At 34.2% G+C, this 19,625-nt stretch overlaps 2 protein-coding genes and 1 long non-coding RNA gene across 3 annotated transcripts; 2 read left to right on the forward strand and 1 right to left on the reverse strand.

Annotated features, from left to right (window-relative positions):
* The first annotated feature begins 3,884 nt into the window (after positions 1 to 3,884).
* On the forward strand, positions 3,885 to 4,488 carry LOC114417762 (cellulose synthase-like protein E1). The gene has a single exon (XM_028382829.1). The coding sequence runs from the start codon at positions 3,909 to 3,911 to the stop codon at positions 4,443 to 4,445; it is 537 nt and encodes a 178-aa protein (XP_028238630.1). The 5' UTR covers positions 3,885 to 3,908; the 3' UTR covers positions 4,446 to 4,488.
* A 211-nt stretch (positions 4,489 to 4,699) lies between these two features.
* LOC114417763 lies at positions 4,700 to 6,540 on the forward strand. Its single transcript, XR_003667910.1, has 3 exons — positions 4,700 to 5,386; positions 5,491 to 6,199; positions 6,302 to 6,540. It is a non-coding gene; the product is annotated as an uncharacterized LOC114417763 (long non-coding RNA).
* A 2,253-nt stretch (positions 6,541 to 8,793) lies between these two features.
* LOC114419592 (guanylate-binding protein 1-like) lies at positions 8,794 to 19,477 on the reverse strand. Its single transcript, XM_028385308.1, has 14 exons — positions 18,998 to 19,477; positions 18,208 to 18,369; positions 18,023 to 18,088; positions 17,680 to 17,823; positions 17,438 to 17,551; positions 14,880 to 14,981; positions 14,611 to 14,796; positions 12,790 to 12,879; positions 12,584 to 12,718; positions 12,079 to 12,201; positions 11,518 to 11,603; positions 10,814 to 11,426; positions 10,602 to 10,679; positions 8,794 to 10,112 (listed from the first exon to the last, which is right to left on the reverse strand). The coding sequence occupies exons 1-14, from the start codon at positions 19,265 to 19,267 to the stop codon at positions 9,099 to 9,101; spliced, it is 3,183 nt and encodes a 1,060-aa protein (XP_028241109.1). The 5' UTR covers positions 19,268 to 19,477; the 3' UTR covers positions 8,794 to 9,098.
* Positions 19,478 to 19,625: the final 148 nt, after the last annotated feature.

Raw genomic sequence — 19,625 nt, forward strand, 5'->3', positions numbered from 1 at the left:
ACAAATTTGTGCTCTAGAGATATCCAACTTGATGACTCTGAACTCCTTTGTACGTTTTGTCATTTGTAGCAAGAAACAATATCTCGTGTTTTACTCTCTTGTGACAAAGTTTATCCACTTTGGCTACTTGCTTATCGTGGCTGAACATTCACTCGGCCCTCCCCTGCGATCTGGTTCTCCATTTACAGCAACATCTGATTCCGCTGCCAACAAAGTATATAAACAAAGATGGGTTATTGTATGGTGTGCTTGCGACTGGAATATCTGGAGATTTCGTAATAGTTGCATCTTCTCGGATGGGTCTATGGACTCTCAACATCTCCTGCAGGATGTCCAGTTCTCCTTCTGTTCATGGTTGAGGAACCTCTCTAAGGACTTCTCGCTATCGTTCAATCAACGGATATTAAATCCATCTTTGGGCTTTGGCATTTCCCCGGACTAGTAATTTCCTCATTATTTGTGAATCTCACGTGGAACCTATAGGCTGGACACATTCTTCTACTTTGGTCGACAGCTGGGTATTTATGGTTACAAGAATTTATTCTTCAAAGAAGTCCTGGTATCTTTGTATATGCCTCTATCTTATGGGATATAACAGGATTCTAGGAGTTCACTTTCCAGGGATTATGTTATGAGCTGTATCTTGGGTTTTAGTACAAGGTGGTATCTACAGAAAATTGTGGGTTTTGTAAAACTGAATTTACGTTAGGGTCTGTTAGGAGCTAGGATACGAGTATGGAAACATTTGTTTTCATTTGATTGTACCAATTTGACGCATCTTGTGCACTTAACTATATTTTTGCTTATCCAAAAAAAAGATTTGAGAGACTCCACTATGAAATTTTAGTGTCCAGTGCTTATGCAACGTGATTTAGTGGGGTATGTAAAACTATAATCATTATTTTTTATCGCTTATAAAGTCCTGAATTTGAGTTTTGTATTCTATTTTATCATTATTAACGGAGCCCCAAGTCTTAACTTGTAGAATCCTCTGATTTTTGTCTTAGATTTATTTTTCTGAACTTATATGAAGCATTTTGAATTCTGTTATATTATGAACTCTATTTTAAAACTTGGTTAAGCATCTTCTAGTTCTGTTTCGTATTTGGTTTTAAAAATTCTATAGAGTACCTTAATACTGTTCTGGGTCATGTTTTAAAAACCACTGCAATCACACTTTTTTCCCCCCAAAGTAGAGCTTGAATCACACACTAAAACAAAGAAACATCTTATGAACGATCCAAGTCATCCAATCACCTTAGTGCCTCTTGAAAAGAAAGTACCAAGTAGAAGATCAAAACCTCCATGTTGACTTTTGGAATATTCTGGTCAAATGTCATCAGTACCAAGGGATCCACTTTAAACAAACTCCATTCGGAAGGAAACAAAATCATGCTCCTATCACACAACTGTAACTCATTCTTACCCTAACTTTATGTAACATCAAGCTTAATCCATCTCAATATTGTATTGGGATTTAAAATACCTTGAACATTAGGGCATTTTCTTTTGCAAGTACCATCTCATTGGTTCACCGCTTGAAGTCACTATCGAAAAGTTAAATTACCAATTGCAATGATGTACAAGGAAAAAAAAACTTGAAAGACTCAATTGATGTAATTAGAATATAAAAACTCATGATTATAAAATTCTATAATCATGATACATAAAAAACTACAAATACAATTAAGTCATTAAAGTATGAATATATCTATATTTATTTTTCTCATAAGTTAATTTATTTTAACGGAGTCAAATCAAGTGACACATTAGTAGAAATTCTAGCGTATCATTTTTTTTAAAATATATCTTTTGCATATGGATGTATAAAAAAGAAAAAAATAAATAAATAGGCCATAATAAGCTAAATAATATTATTTTTTTATGTTCAAACTTCAAATAATGCAACTGCAACGAAGTACAGTCTTTACAGAATGAGTTCACAAGTGCTTATGTAATAAACTAATGCATAACCCCCCACCCCCATAAAAAAAAAAGAAGTTACATAACCTTTAAAAAAACATGAGGTGTCTTAATCTAATAAAAATAGAACCGGTTAAGAAAATGGTTGTGACTTTTTAAGTTGTGATTTTTCAAACATTCTCTACGTTTAAGAATTATCTTATTAGGGTTGGCCTAATAATGAGTGAGGCTTAACGAAAATTTTAAGGGAATTTTTGTTTACGTTAAATTTTAAGTCTTTATATTAATATATGTGACTTTTTTTACTTCAACAAAACTAAAAAAAAATATTTCACTGATAGACCTAAAACATAAATTTTAATTACTTTATCCTTGCATCATCTTGTGCCACACCTATCGGTAATGCTCTGATAATGTTTTTTTTCCCTTGTTTTTATTTGATAGGCATATACTGTTGACATAAGCTGCAGCTAGATATTCCTTGCTTAAAAGAGATAGTAGTGTATCCCTATGCTGGCTAGTATTGGTCTAAATTAGTGAATTTTCCAGCTGCGTTATTGGTCTAAATTAGTGAATTTTTCAGGTGTTGGTCTAAATTAGTGAATTTTCAAATTCAAGACAAAATTGGGCTGGTCTGATGATAGCTAGTAACAACAACAAAGTCTCCATGTCATTTTGTGAATGCTCAGAAGAGACGGTTCAAAGTTGAAACACAACCATATTAAACCATGCACGCATCATATATTTTGTTTTGGCTTACATGAAATTTTTTGCCCTCGAATTTTGATTTTGTTCTGATTTTTGTTTCCACTTATTTATTTTTGCCAATTTTACTCTCGAAAGTTTCAAAAAGTGACAAATTTTAAATTTTCGTCATATGTTAAATTCATTAGTTGACCATCAAAATATGAGGGCAAACCTTAAGTGCTGAACCTAATTTTTCTTGTAAAACCAAAAGGCTTAATTTTTGTCCCCAAAGATTGACTTGGTTGTGAATTTTGCCCCCACTTTTTTATTTTGTAAATTTTCCCTCCAAAGTTTCAAATTTTAACCTTCATTTAATTATTGCTAAATTCGTTTATTGTTTTCCTCACATTTTATTTCCAATGATGTTACGCATTTTGCCTTCATATTTTGACAGTGTTACACATTTCTCATATTTTCACAACATTACACATTTAAATTATAGTTAAATGTTTTAAATTTCCACTGTATGTATGTTATGTATGTATGATCAAACACAAATTTAACACATTTTGTTCGGTGACCTTTCAAACATAAACTTTTAAACTTAATATTTATTTACATAATTTCAAAATAATTAAGAGACTTGATTCATTACTCAAGAGAAAGAGAATATTATCGGTACCAAAAGCTTTACCCTTATGGCCTTATTCATCCTTTTAAGGGCTTCTTTAACCTGGTCAATTCGAATTCTATGGTAATAATCCAAATTTCTTTCCCCCTCTTTAGTTTCTAGCCTCTCCACATTAATATTTGAACCTTGTCCATCATAGAAAAGCTCACAAAAATAGTTCTCCCACCTTTCTTTGACATTCTCATGTGTGACCAAAACTTTCTTTTCTTTATCCTTAATGCACTTAATTGATCCAAATTCCTTGTCTTCTTTTCTCTATATTTCCCAAGCTTATATATGTTATGTTCTTCATTCTTTGTTTCTAGGTCCTTATAAAACTCTTCAAATACTTTAGATCGTATTTCATGCACCATATTTCTTGTCTTATTCTTAGTATTCCAATACCTTGACCAGTTTTGTCTCTCAACTCAAAACCTTCTAATTTACTAAATAGAGATGAACAGGCAGGAATATTATTTTCATAGGAATTGACACGAAGATGCCCTTAAAATTGACAACTGTTACTAAAAAGAAGCCTCAAATATTATAAAGGCAAACATAGAATAGTATAACATAAAGAGAGTCAAGGGAGCTAGAGTAGGCACATTAATCTTATGCAGGTGAAGAAATGGAGACCCTTCTTCTGAATACCATCCATGTCCAAAACCTATTAGTTATCATCAATAGGTTACACATGCTACTCCACTCCACTGCACTAGCCTTCTTGTTCTATTACAGACTGTGCTTTCTTTTCCAACCCTCAGAAACAATAGAAAGCCACTCGTTACCATGGCTACTTGTTTTTGCTTCAGAGATCATTCTCTCCTTCATTTGGATCCTTGACCAAGCTTATCGTTGGCATCCCGTTTTGCGGTCCATTTTCCAGGAAAGATTGCTGGAGGATCACAAGCTTCCTTCTATTGATGTGTTCATATGCACTGCTGATCCAACCAAGGAGCCCACTTTGGATGTGATGAACACAGTTCTATCAGCCATGGCACTGGATTACCCTCCACAGAAACTTCATATGTATGTTTCGGATGAAGGAGGGTCTCCTTTGACTCTTCATGGGGTGAGGGAGGCTTCGAAGTTTGCTAGGAGTAGTGTGTACATGGAAGATAAGCAAAAGATCAAGGTTGACCATGAGGGAACTTGGTTTCATTGATTTTTCCGGTTATTCAAAGGCTTAATATTTTTTTTGGCTTAAACATGTTTTCAATTTCTCAAATTTGGAGCTTTATTGCTTTTAATCCCATAAATTAAAATTTGTATTTTTTAGTCTCTTAAATTTGCGAAGAATTTTTTTAGTCCCTCTTACAGAAAAAAAAATGCTACAAAGTGTGCATTCAAAGTTTCAAACCAACAAAAGGTTTGAATATTACAAGGATCACAAAGAAAGTTTTTTTTTCTTCTTTCTATAAACAGTTAAACAATAAAAATTAACTAAAGTAATATATTTGTATGGATGAAAAAAGTATTCAAACCTTACAGACATCATTATAGTGGCATCACTATATGCAGGAAAAGTACGAGGCTTTTAAAGAGGAGATAAAGACTTTCAGAAAAGATAGGACATTTTCCAGAGATCACCCTTCTGTCAATGAGGTGTAATAGCGTTAGGCTATTATCACTAGTGCATGGAGTTTAGTTATGCATTTGTCATTTTGGCTTGAAGATTGGACTGGACCAGCTTGACTAGAGGAAACAGAATTCGTGGTTATAAACCATCTTCTATCCTCTAACTCTAACTTATCCAATCTGGCTTGGTACACACGTTATGCTTCTCTAGCATGTTTGATAGAGAATTATTAAACATGATAGGCATAATCTTCTTTGAGCTACTAGTGTTCTCAATAAATTACTATCATATATATGGAAATAAAATCAATCAATACTGATGTGGATTTTCAACTTAGGTGCTAATTCAGTGCCATGAGAAACAATTCATTTAAGCAATTTGTTTAATTAATCGTATTTTTACAGGTGATGCAAGAAACTATCATTGATGATGCAGATAATGTCAAAATGCCTCTCCTTGTCTGTGTTTCTCGCGAGAAAAAGCCTTCTGATCCCCACCATTTCAAGGCTGGAGCATTCAATGTCCTTGTATGACTATACTTTTCTTTTATCTTCCAAACATGTATATACAAAATTTGCTTTAACAACACAATAAATGTAATGTTTTCCCATATTACATAATAATCTTGCAGCTTCGTGCCTCTTCCGTGATGAGTAATTCTCCATACATTCTAGTTCTAGATTGTGACATGTTCTGTAATGATCCAACTTCAGCTTGATATGCATGTGTTTTCACCTCGATCCGAAGATATCATCCTCATTGGCTTTTGTCCAATTTCCTCAGAAATTTCACAGCATTAGCAAGAATGACATCTATGATAGTCAACTGAGATCACTATTTACAGTAAGGACATCAGAACATGCCTTTAGAATTTTTTCACGTCCCCCATTGTATAAGATGGTGTAATGTTTTCTTTGGTATAACTAAATTTGTTTGGACAATTTCGGCTACAATGGCAAGGTATGGATGGGCTTATGGGACCAGTTATTTCAGGTACAGGCTTTTATATAAAAAGGGTATCACTGTTTGGAAACTTGCAAAGGTATTAAACGCTATTTTCTATCTAGTTGCTTGCAAATCACAAGATTTCAATGACATTTACTAATGAGCATTTCCCTTATGTTGAGTCAGGCTTACCATATAACTGTTCTATGTTTTGAATGTTAGGAACTGATCTGCTGCAACTTAAAGAATACTTTGGTTCATCAAATGAATTCATCAGATCACTTGCACAAAACTGTACAAGTGATTTGGTATCTGGTCAGAAATATGCATTGCTAGAAGAACCTCACTTTTTGGCTTCTTGTAACTATGAAATTGGCACTAAATAGGGCCTAGAGGTAAGTAGACTTTTTTATTTTATTTTATTTATTCAGCTATTAATTACATCAAAATTCTTTTAGTAAAAAAAAAATATGTGCATATTTTTTGAACGGTTGCAGGTTGGTTTCTCATATGGTAGTGTAGTAGAATACTACCTCACTGGATTTATGTTGAATTGTAATGGATGGACTTCAGTTTTCTGTGAACCATCTAGGCCACAGTTCCTAGGTTCAGCTACAACAAATTTGAATGGTGTACTAATCCAAGGCCCTAGGTGGTACAGTGGTTTGTTTGAAAATGGTATAAATAGGTTTTGCCCCCTTACATATGGGCTCAGCATCAATCAAAGATATATTTGCTCAGCATCAATCAAAGATTTTCTTTGATTATATTGATTATAAAGATTTTCTTTGGTCATTGAGCAATGGAAAATTTTAATTCCAACGGATTAAAAACAACTAACAACAGTAAAAACTATCCTAAAAGTAAAAACAATACACATGTAAAAGTTTTAATATAGATTCTGTTTCCTTAATTGTTTTGTATTTTTTATCCAATTTGTTTTTATAAAAAAATACGCAACAAGTTGTGCACCGTTTTTTTTACAAATTCAACTCTTTCCAACGTTATTGAATCTTCTACACAGCGGGAAACCATTGTTGAAGGTAAGACACCTTAAAAAAAAATTACTACTACCAAATGCAATTTAAGAATTGTTACACTTAAACTGTTGTTCTTTCTTTGCTTTTGAATCATCTTTCTTGACGTTGTTTTAATTATTTAAACTTGGTTTAAAACTCTTGAGTCCTTTATTTGAACAATAATTTCCGTAAAACATCCTTTATTACATGTTGATTAGTACGTATCATGTTTGATTCTCTTTTTTCCTTTCATTTAAAGAACCTTTCATTAAAAAACTGTTGATAATAGTGAATTACTTGGTTTGTTGAATTATCTTAATGAATTAATTCTTACAAATAATGATATCTCTCACATTCATCGAATTCTGTCTTTTTTTCTTAATTTTCTTTTCTCTCGTGTAAAAAAAATAAGATAAAAAAGTAAAGACCAAGTTCTGTTTTATTGACTAATATAGGACAAAATATTATTGACGTGAAACGAAAAAGAAAGAGAGAATTAAGGAATCGAGATGAGTTTTTTCATTTATATGGTAAAAAGTGAGAAATAATCATTGTAATTCATATATCAGCAATAATTACCTACTACATCAATGATAAGAAATTCAATCGATATTTTATTAGTCATTGTAATTCATGTTTTTTTTTATTGAATCATGATTAAACTAACTAAAAAATTTAATTTGTATTGATTAAAACTCAAATAATTTACATTAATTGATTTGTTATAATGACATATTTGCATTTTAATTTACTTATGGTCAAATTAAAATTAATTTATAGCACTGAATGATTTAATCTCTAGAAAAATAGGTTATATTGGACATCCACCAAGCATTTTCCTGCATATATATTACTTAAGGTTGGGAAAAGAATCTTAAGAGAAGAGAACAATGACCCACTTTTCCTCTCATTTTATCACTCTTTTTTTATTAGGCTCTCCGTTTTCACTTTCTCCTCTTTGTTTATTTTTCTTTTATATGGTGAGTTTATTTAAATCTAAAAAATAAATTTTAAAATAAATATTTTTTATATAAGAAATTTTTTAAGAAACAAATGAGATTTACTTCTTAAAATAAATAAATAAATTGTTTTTTAACCAATAACAATTTAGACAAACATACTACAAAAATTACTTATTTTATTAAAATAAATATTTATTTTAAAAAATAAGTTTAAACAAATCATCTCATAATTTCTATTTTTCTCACACAAAATTATTATTGTTGATTCTTCTGTTGTTTATTAATTTGTATTTTAGAAAATGGATCGTGCAAGAATAACCTTGAAACATATTTCAAATGAGAGATCTCGCAAGACAACTTCCATGCAAAGAGAAGACTAATTAAGAAAATCTCTAAATATTCCACCATGTTTGGAGTTGAAGCCTGTTTGATTGTGTATGATGATGGCAGTGGTGATGTTGGACCAGTGACTAGGCCTTAAGACCCCACAATGGGACACTTCATTCAAAAGTATCATGAACTTCAATTAAATACTCAAATTGGAATTTCTTAAACTCCAAAATATCTCCTAAAAATACTTAATAAAGGATAAAGACTCAAATTCATAATATATGAAATTTCTTAAACATATTTATGGAAATATATTTAAAATAAAGATATTTTTAATAGCTATTTGAATATCATCAAGTTGAATAAATTCATTTTAATATTTAAAAGGGTTGTACTACTATCAATTACATAAAGGGCTTATAAATTAAATTAGATATTTTAAACTTTTTTTTATCAGATTATCCTAACATTTACTTAATACTATCTGAAAATAAAATTAAAACGACTAGAACTGTAAACTCATCCAAATCATTGAATCAAAATATGGATTATAAACCAGATTGATTGAAAAAATGAATTAAGAAATTTAAAATGATTGTATATGATGATAATGTTTCTTTTCGAGACTAATCATTCCATAAAGTTAGGCACACAGAAGCTAAATTTAACTCAAAAAAATAAAAATGAAAATCTAAATTTAGCTCGTCTAATATGCAAACAATGTTAATACAAAAAACAAAACTATACAGATGTATTAAATACAACTGACTCAAGCAATCAACAAATAAAAGACCGGGCCATCAAAATTTTCTATGGCCTGTATGATAATCATTGCTAGTGAACTCAAGCAAACACACAGCAAATGTAAAACCACTCAGAAAGCTACTATCACACAATATTTCTAGTCTCTTGTCAGCAACCATGGAATGAATGAGATTTAGACCAACATGCACCATGCCAATACAAGTGCTTCTCAAAATTTGCTATGACTTGTGAAGAACACATTTCTCATACAGAGCAATGATATCTTTCTTGTTGGGATTCTTCAACCGAAGCAGCTGATCACCATAGTTGTGCTTTGTCAGCTCTTGCTTAAGCCTTTGTACGGTAAATTTTCTATAATCATCCTCACTTGTTCGCTGACTAAGATTTTCTTCAGCACCCTCAAAGATGGAACCACCATCTTCTGGTTGTGTGTATGTACTCCTTGTTCTCTTGGTTCCCTTTACAATTCTCGGGCTTACATCCATGTCATCACCAATGTTGTCATCTACCCTCATTCGTTTACCATGGGAAGCAGTGTTTAGTTTACTGTCCAATGCAGTTTCATTCAGTCGAAATTTAGTCAGTTCTTGATGGAGAGAATCAATTTTGGCTTGTGCAGATTGTAACTGTAGAGAGAGAGCCTCCGCCCGGTTATTTGCCTGTGCATGTGCTTCACGTTCTGTTTCCAGAAGCTGTTCAAGAATCTGGGCACTATTTCGCCTGTGTGTCTTATCTTTGTCCAAAAGGGCTTCTAAATCCTTCTCTCTCTGTTGCACCTTCTCCTCTAGTTTCACAGCTCTGGTAAGTGCATCCTTCTCCGAATCCCTTACTCTCTGTAATTCAGCTTCCAGATTATCTTTCTCCCTCCCCAAATTTTCAATTCTCCTCTCAGCCCTCTCAATCTGTGCCAGCCTTTCCATTGCCAGTCTCTGCATCTCACTCCTCTCCTTCTGAGCCATGCCTGCTTCAGCCCGTGCTTTATCAGCCACTTCAGTAGCCCTTGCAGCTTCTTTTTCAGCAGTTTTACACCTTTCTTGGACCTCATCAAATCTTTTGAACTCAGTATGATACTTCTGTTCTAGATGGTTCTTTTCCTGCTGAAATACTATCGCTTCCCTTTCATATGATTGAGCCTTAGCATTTTCAGCTTTCAACTTCTCAGTCAACTCTTTAATTTCAATCCTCAGTGATGATATTTCTGTATCATAACTCCTTATCTTTGATTCAGCAGCCTGCATGGTCAGATGCAGCACTTAGTCCCAAAATGACAGAACATGCATATAATAGACAAAAAAAATGCAGAGAATTCAAATTGACTTGAGGCATTAAAAGAATTCCTTCTGAATGGTGGGTAAATTGTTTCAACCAATTCCAGTTAAAAAATCCACCACAGCATTTCATAAAATTAAGTTTAGAATTCTAAAGTCTTAACAACCATCTACAATTCACAGTCAAACAATTGGAGCAACACAAGACAAGAAATCAAGAGGGAGAAAAGACAGAAAAGCTACAAAGCAGGAAACATGTATTAGTTCAGGCCTCCATCCAAGTGCATGGCCGGCACCACTATAAAAGACATAAAATAAAATAAGAAATAAACAATATGTATCGAGAATATAAAACAGAATTCATTATACACATGCATAACATAAATCTTGTCTTGCTGAGAGCACTTGATAATAGTGCTCTGTGGAGAACTTCTTAGAAGCCAAGAATCTCACCTTCAACTCTAAATTCAGGGTTGTTAAACACTTCTCAGCATGCTCAATTTTTGCAGTTTTCTCTTTTATTTCATCTTCCTACATAGTTAGGAAGGAGGAACAAATAAGAACCGAAGTTTGAAACTATTACAGATCATAATGTAATAGCAATACTAAGTGAAAGATATTTTTGTAAAAGAAATGAGCAGGAATATCAGGAAGGCAGAGCTCACTTTTTCAGCCAAAGTTCCAGAAAATTCTTCTCTTAAAGCATCTTCCCTCAATTGTGTCTGCTTGTTTGTGCGCTCCTGCACATTAGCTGCTTTCTGCAAAGCAGATTGTGCTTCTCTCCGGGCGATATCATACTTCCGCTTCCACTCCTCTGCCTCCTCTTGAGCAGACTGAGCTTGTTCCTTTGCTGCTGCCAACCTTGCTTCAGCAGCACCACTCCGGGACTTGAGGGCTGCTATTTCAGAACTAGCTTGATCTTCTTCAGCTTTCTGCCTCGATAAGACTTGCTCATATTTTCTTTTCCAATCCATGGATTCCTGCTTGGTAGAGTCAAGTGTTTTCAATAAACTAGAGTACCTCTCGTCCAGTGAGCGACGATTAGCTTGCAGGTCAGTTATGCAATTCTTATATTCATCCATGAGTTTCTTCTTATCATTGATGGCATCCTCGTATCGCTTAATGTAGTTCGATTTTTCACCTTCAGTGGCTTCCAGCCGTTTTGTCAGAAGGTCCACCTTTTCTTCAATGGACCGGCATTGTAAAGCATGAGACCTCTTCTCTGATTCGACGGTTGCTATTAGCCTCTTGACAAGGTCAAGCACAGGGCCTTCAAAACTATTGACAGCAATATGAAATTTAATTTAGAAAAGTCACAAAAAAGATCCCACACACAAAGAAAACTTTGCAGAAAGATATCTTCACAAACCTTTGTTGTAAGAAGACAGCAAGTTTTTGCCACTTCCCTGGACCTTGAATAGTTTTTTCATATTCAGATAAAAGGGCATCAAGAACCTGCATCCGACAGACATAAAGAAACTTATTCCAATAAAGCCACCTTGATTTTTGCACAAGGGAGGACCATGCACTCTCTAAAGGACATATTTGGAATGGGTTTGGGGGAAGTAATTTTGATTTGAAATAATGGTTTAATTACCCATTTAGTCCCTATAATTTCCAAACTATAGTTAAAAAGTGAATTTTTTAGTCCCTGAAGTTTACATTTTAATTCCCAAAAGGTTCCTACCATTAAAATTTTTTAACTTAACAGCAGAGACCTTTTGGGAATTAAAATGTAAACTTCAGGGACTAAAAAATTCACTTATTAAACTTCAGGGACTAAATGAGTAATTAAACCAAAAATAATAATTAAGATATTCTGCTCTCACATGGGAGGGAGGGAGGGGGGGGGGGGGGGGGGGGGGGGACGGTTATTTGGTAAATAAAAGAAGCATTGCAACAGGCATACCATTAGGATCGCAACAATTACCTTAGCGACATTATCAATCTTTGCGTCAGAAGCATTACAAGCTGCCCTCAGCCTCTTTTCCATAGACTGTATAGCATTAGAGCACTGCAGATCTGCTTCCATGAAAGCATCTTTCCTATAATCCTGTCAACCAATACACTAGTAACATCCAACATGACATACTAAAGTAGATAAGCTAGATGGTTCTCTCAACAAGACCAGCGGGATAAAAATATATATATCAGAAGAGGCAAAAATTATCTTACAAAATCCTCCAAGCACTTACTCATAAGCAAATGACATCGTAAGTGAACACATGCGTCAAATAATAGCAAAAAAAAAAAACTTCATTGCAAGTAATATTACTAAACTGCCACCAACCAACTACCACCAGGCTATCAACCCAACCGGGGGGGGGGGGGAGACAAAGCCAACAAATAAATGTTTTTTATACTTACTAACATGCACATAACTTTTTCATATTAAGTTTTATCAGTTAATCCCACTGAATTGAAATATACAATACCTCAAATGCCTTTTTGAAGAATTTAAGAAGGAGGGCCTCATATGTCTTCCTGGCTGAACCAACTCCTATGGCAATAGCATTAAAAGCAGCCATTGATTTTTGTTTTGCTTGTTCATGTGCTTCCCTCAAAGCAACCTACAAGCATTGCAATTAGAAAGGAAAAGAATTATAATCATCATCTACTTCAAGCAGATAGGATTACTCACTTCCTCAGGTGGCGATGAGCGGTCAAAAGAAGACATATAAACATCAGTAGCAGAATCATATGCCCGATGACACTCAGCTTCTTCAACACTCTGCAAGCAAACAAAATAAAACCAGTACTGAGCAAACAAAAAAGTCAAGCACAAATGACATGCTATAATATTATCAAATTTCTTTCCCATATTCTAGCAAACTATTTGACAAAAAACCTGCATAACACCATGTTTCTGTAGATGCAATTGGCTTTGATGTTTTGATGATGATCATGATGATGTGTTGCAATTGATGCAAATGGGCTTTTCAAGATTAAAATTCAAGACAATACTTCAAGATTACAAGGCACAACATCAAGATGATCACTAGAAGATTAGGAAGGGAATTCCTAATTGAATTAGCAAAGGTTTGGCCAAGTGATTTAAAATAAAAAGTGTTTTTCAAAGGTTTTACTCTCTGGTAATCGATTACCAGAGGATGTAATCGATTACCAGTGGCCAAATACGTTTTATAACAGCTATAAAAATTTGAATTCGAAATTTTAGACTGTGTAATCGATTACACAATTTTGGTAATCGATTACCAGCAGTTAGTAAACGTTTTAATTCAAATTTTAAAAGCTGTAATCGATTACACAATTACTGTAATCGATTACCAGACAGGAATTTCAGAAAAATAATTTCAAGAGTCACAACTTTTCAAAGGCTTTACTCATGACCACCAATGGTCTATATATATGTGACTTAAACACGAAATTGCTCAGAGATTTTTTTTGTACAACAAAGTGTTTATCCTCTCAAAGAGCAAATTCATTTTATCCTCTTAAGAATTCCTTGGCCAACTTGATTGCAATTCTTTAAGGAATTATTTGAGTGCTCAATCTGTAAAATCCATCTCTTTCAAGAGAGATTTGTTCCTCTTCTACTTCTCATTCTCTAAGGGATTAAGAGACTGTGAGTCTCTTGTTGTAAAGGATCTCTAAACACAAAGGAAGGATTGTCCTTGTGTGTTTAGAACTTGTAAAAGGAATTTACAAGTTAGTGGAACTCTCAAGCGGGTTGCTTGGGGACTGGACGTAGGCACAAGGGTGTGGCCGAACCAGTATAAAACTGAGTTTGCATTTTCTCTTCCCTTAATCTCTTTTATTTATTATTGCTTTATATTCATATTCAAGTTGCTTCGTTTGAATTAATATTTAAGAAGATTGTCATTAAGGGAATTCATAACTTGAGTAAAAAGTGAAATAGATTTTTAATTAGGGGAAACAGTTTGGAATATCTTAATTCAACCCCCCCTTCTTAAGATATCTGAGGCCACTTGTCTAACAGTTTCTCCTTTCATTAATAGATAAAGTATACTTGGTAAGAACAACAAATGGCATTCTTGTGTATAAACTATAAAATAACTTCCAAGTGTCACAAAAGAAGTAATCATTCATATTAAAAAAGAGAATCAAAGCAGCATACAATTTAGAACAATTAATAAAAAGAAATTTCCTTCAACTGCTAATTGAACATCGACTTCTGGATACTGCCAATTATGACAAGCAACATCAATAATCAGTGTTTTATCAGTCATCTTATTGCCTTGATAGGCTAAATCTTTAAAAAAAATAATCTCAAGCATAATTCAAGGGAAGTAAAATGCAAAATAGGACATTGGATGGCTGAAAATTATATTATGCAATTGCAACAAGCCACGAAAATGACATTTTATTACCACATATGGCCAAAACTAAAATCTTAAAACATGTCTAAAGAATTCTTTAAAGTTAAATCCATTCCTCTCTCACTCAAGTCAGAGTCATAATTTAATGATTTAATATTAACCTGCCAGGAGGAAGAAATTGTAGGCACGGCACCTTCGTTGAGCGCTTTCAGATAAGATTCAGTTATACCAACCAATACAGGTCCAGTCATCATAGTTGCACCAACTTGTTTTGGCCTAGTTCTCTCGAAAACAAACTTTGTCAAAGCATCAAGGCCCTCTCGAAATCCAGTTCTTAATTTATCCATCTGCATATTTAAGATAAAATATCAAAAAGTTAAGGGACAACAAAATGACTACAAAAGAATATGCCAGCTGATAGGTTACTTACTGATATCTGGTCCAGTCGCTGTAGATCATTTTCGTTGTTCAAAGGTCGCACAAGAGTGAAGCATTCCCTGTCTGGGAATAAAGCCCGAATGGAATCTCGAATCTATAGTATAATTTTGTCCAAAAATTAATGAATCTGGATAGAAAATGAAGTTCATATTTGCCACTTTTCAATGTGTCATAAAAGCTTGCAAAATGTATTTTCAAAAACGTTTGCAACTCATGATGACAGGAAGTAAAAGCTGCAGAAAGCAATCAGAGCACAACATATCTTGTTGGACAACATTTCAAATATGGAAGCACGCCAAATTAATTGAATTTGTAGCATAGGTTCAAGAGTAAAAGATTACGAATATCCTAAATGATCAAAGTGAAGAAATTACTTTCAAGGTCCAAGAACGTATCAAATATTCCATATTCAGTTGTCAATTTTACAGGGTTTGATATGTTGTGCTCAGATTTTGTTTAGGATTTATTATTATTAAAGCAAATTAAATCAAACTGGCCAATCAGAGCCAATCTTAATTACTCAAAATTTGTTGAAGTCAGTAAAGAATTTCAAGATCGTCATATATTCAGGCATTGGAGAGGCTCTAAATGTAAATTTGAAAGAGGTTATGTCTATATTAACTCACTAATTGGACCATGAGCATACTAGAGAAGAACACCTTTTGATGAACATGCTGTCAATTAAGCGTTGACAACGCCAAAAACAGTAAGCACACACAAGTATAAGAATTGATGGAGTTTCTGACTAATACGCATTAATCACTGGAATCATAGTTTAAAAACCCAATCTGACCGGGATCCGGTGGCATAACCGGACCGGTCTGGTTATTGGACCAGCCATGAATCTGGCCCAGGATAACCCGGCCAGACCCAAGCCGGTTTTTAAAACTCGTTTCGCATAAAAAAAAGAAAACAAAAAAAAACACTCAAAAAAAAACTCGGGACTTGTGTAATTGTGTTATTGAATTATTATTTGTGGACTTGTGTTATCAACTTTAGTACTTCAATTGTTATTTTTGATTTTGGAGTATGAATGAACTTTTCTTAATCAAATAATGTTAGTTATATACTTATATATAATAGATACATATATAATTTTGAATTTTTTAATATATACCGGGCCAATTACCGACCCACCGGTTGGACCATTGACCCACTACCTCAACTAGGTCAATGACCAGACCGGGTTTCATAACTTTGAATGGAATCAACATGAAAAATGTGGGTATATCTAAATGATACAGAAGCATTCTGCACTGCATGCATTAGCAACACCATACTATAGCAAACTCACTCAGATCTTGACATCTTTTGACAGTTGGACTTCAAATCTTTCCCTAGATATCTCTTTCTCCAAGAAATTGGGACTTAAGGAACTTCAATCTTTATTTCTTGTTGCTTGCTTGTATCTGAATCTAATGCCTCTCAATGAGCTTACCACTTATAGTAGATACTATCAGACTACGGCATTATGTTTCTAATGACAATATGAAGATTGTGTTCGGCATTGAAATGAAACAAAGTAACATAATTACTCTTGGATCCAACTTTTATTAAGGTTAAAACCTAATTTAAAATTAAAACTCAAAATAAGAGCTTTAAAAATAGAGAAGCTATTCAGCAGTTATCATTTCTTTTAGCATAAAAAAGAATAGGAGAGAGGGAAGTTAGTTTTTCCTAAAAGCTTCTTCACCTGAGAGAAAGAGAGAGAGAGAAGAATAGTTAGCTTTTTTCCTAAAAGTTCCTTCACCTAACATTTTTAAATAGCTATCTGTTTCCCTTTTCCTTCATAAAAATTAAGCCACTTAATTTTTAAGAGCTTTTCAAAAAAAGTGTTTGGCACATTTTCTACTTTAAGGAGAAGAAAAACTCAAAAAAGTAGAGCAAAACACTACCTAGGACTGAGATTAACAATTATAAGATTTTAGGAATTCTTGAACATAATGCTTGCTCTAATAGGGAATTCTAAGGAATTAGGGTTTCTAATGGAAAAGGGTTGATTTGTCAAGGAATTAAATCAAACTTTAATCATAATTATGAATCTATTCTTCAATCATATTTCTAGGACTTTGAATTAGAATGAAACTGAGGGTTATATAGGGTAAAAGCTTAGGAGAACTCATACACTGTAACCCTAACACTTCTTACACACAGAAAATATCCACTCATTACAATCTTTCTTTAAAATTCTGTGATTTTTTAATTGTTTTGTTTATTTTTTTATTTGGCATTCATAATTGACCGTAATCCTATTTCTTAACTCAAATAGAGATAAATCCCCTAAGACAACACTCTTTACTATGTACAATTTTGTATACTTGCCCGTCTCTTATCAGTCTTATTCCTTTGATCTGCCCTGTTTAATAATGTTATTATAAAGGGAACTATAGAAAGAAGACAGGACAAGTCATGCAAGGAGAATGAGTATACTACCACTGAAGGCCAAGCACATGACACTACTAACCTAATCAATAAGATCCTAACATTCTCACATTAGTGATATATCTCAATTGCTTCTTGGAGGTACAAAAATAGGGAGCAGAATAATACCTCATTTTTAGCCTTTATATCTTTTCCACTCCCTTGGACAGGCCTCAAGGCAATTTCCAGATAATCACGGGGTGTTATTTTTCTGTTATCTTCTGTTAGGTCCAAATAAAAGTCCTGCAAGCAAGAGGAATTGACGAATGAAGTAAAAAAAAGAGAATAAACAATACAGTCAAAGTATGCTAAGATACCATCACTACAATTATGACATTTTTGTCCAAAGAGTGCAATTGTACACAACCTACCCTTAAGAGCCAGACAAAAATTGGGGAAAACTGTCCTAGCTCAGACGCAGAAGTCTTTCCTCCTGATGCTCTAACACGGATGTGCTTTGTCATTTGGGTGACAAGAGAAAGGCGATCGAGGGAAGCCTCATCGATACCACCCATCTGAGCAAAAGAAATAGCATCAGCATTCCAATTGCAGCAAGAAATTCACAAAAGTTGCGAGAAGAAGAAGGAATAAAGTTTCACGCTTGCTCTATAACAGACTCGCAAATAAATCATGAGATGTAAAAACCAAGAAACAAAAAGTAAAAATACAAGCAATTATACAACGAAAATATAGACTTGAATAGGCTGTGCCAACCTGGTTATAAATGAACATGCTAGACAAAAGAACTGCCAATGAGAATATCTGGGTGCTGTATGTTCCCTGTATAGTAAAACAAATTGCAGAGCCAGACAAGATAGCGATGATTAGAAATTGACTACATACTTGTGCACAAGAAAATAAGGCATATATCTTAACACTTGGAAAACTTAAAAACTGACCGTTTGATCATAAGCATCTATTCCTTCACTGTCTAATAGCAGGAGACTGTACTCTGTTCCATCAAGAGCGGTCTTCTTCAAAGGTGCACTCCACAACCAAAGCCCTTTGGTGCATGGCCGATGTGTTGAGGCTACTTGAAATCCGCTACTCTTTCCTAAGAGCTGAAATGCAAAAAGCCACAATACAGATTATAATAACAATCTAACAAAGTCTCACTTATTTAGTAATTGTATTTCAACACCAGCAGAAAGTCAGTGGAAAAGTTACAACAAAAGTAAAGATTACAGAAGAATAACGTTCTCAGTGACTCAGTCAAGTATCAAGTAAATCGAACAAAAAGAAGCCCCAAAGCACTTCTCTTCCACAAGTGCTAGAAACTAGCAACAGAACTTGGCACCCAAATTTCCAACTCAAACTAAAAGAAAACAAAAATCCACAAACTAATTGTTGAACACAGATAAGCAAACGATAGTTATCACAAAGCCACTAGCCTATTAGACAGTCAAGAACAGCCCCCAAACCTTCCAATTAGGTTTCGAATTTCACGTTCAAACCATAGTTATAACCAAAATCACACCGAGTAAAAAAATTCACAATAACAGCAAAAAAAAGACGTTTGTCGCAAAATTTAATCAAAACCAGTGGCACATTAGTCACAGAAAGCCACATTACCACTTAACAAACCATCCACGTAACAAAACCCTAGTTACCAAACCCAACACTAAACTCCAAAACCCTAAACTCCCCAAAAAAAAACGAAGGAATTTCCAATCCAATTGCGAAAATCACCTGGTTGAGGATGAAACTCTTGCCCTGGCGCGCGCGGCCGCAGACGGAGACGACGCCGATGGGCTCCTTGACGAGTTGGAGCGTTGCAACGGCTTCCGGATCCATCTGGAACTTTCCCTTCTCGTCGCAGTAGACTAGGCGAATGGGCCTCGCGGGGCCGGTCACCGGAGACGCCGACGGCAACGAAGACGACGGCGTCGCAGGCGCGTGGGAGGGCGGTGACGCGTCGGCGGCGGGGCTGTCCCGACCTCGGTTGAAATACTTGAGCATCTTTCGCTGTTTTCTCTGGGAGTTTGCTTTTTTTTTCCCTCTTTTCTCTTTTTTCTTTCAGTTCAGTGCTTCTTCCCTTTATGCCTGGGTATTATTATTGTATTGATAATTTGATATAACTTTTTTCTTTTGAGGCGGTTTAAAATTGGCGAGGGAAAACAAAAGGAAAGATCACAGAGGTGTGCTTTGTTTCTTCACTTCTCTCTCTATTTCAGTATTTCTAGTTTGCTTCCTCGGGACCACAGCGTCGTTATAAAGCAAGCAATTAAAAAAACAAATTAACGGGTTTAACTTTGACCTTTGAATAATTTTTTATCCATTTAAATTATTTAATAAAAGTTATATACAGAATATCTTT

Source organism: Glycine soja, chromosome 7 (genome assembly GCF_004193775.1).
Source record: "Glycine soja cultivar W05 chromosome 7, ASM419377v2, whole genome shotgun sequence".
Classification (NCBI taxonomy): domain Eukaryota; kingdom Viridiplantae; phylum Streptophyta; class Magnoliopsida; order Fabales; family Fabaceae; genus Glycine; species Glycine soja.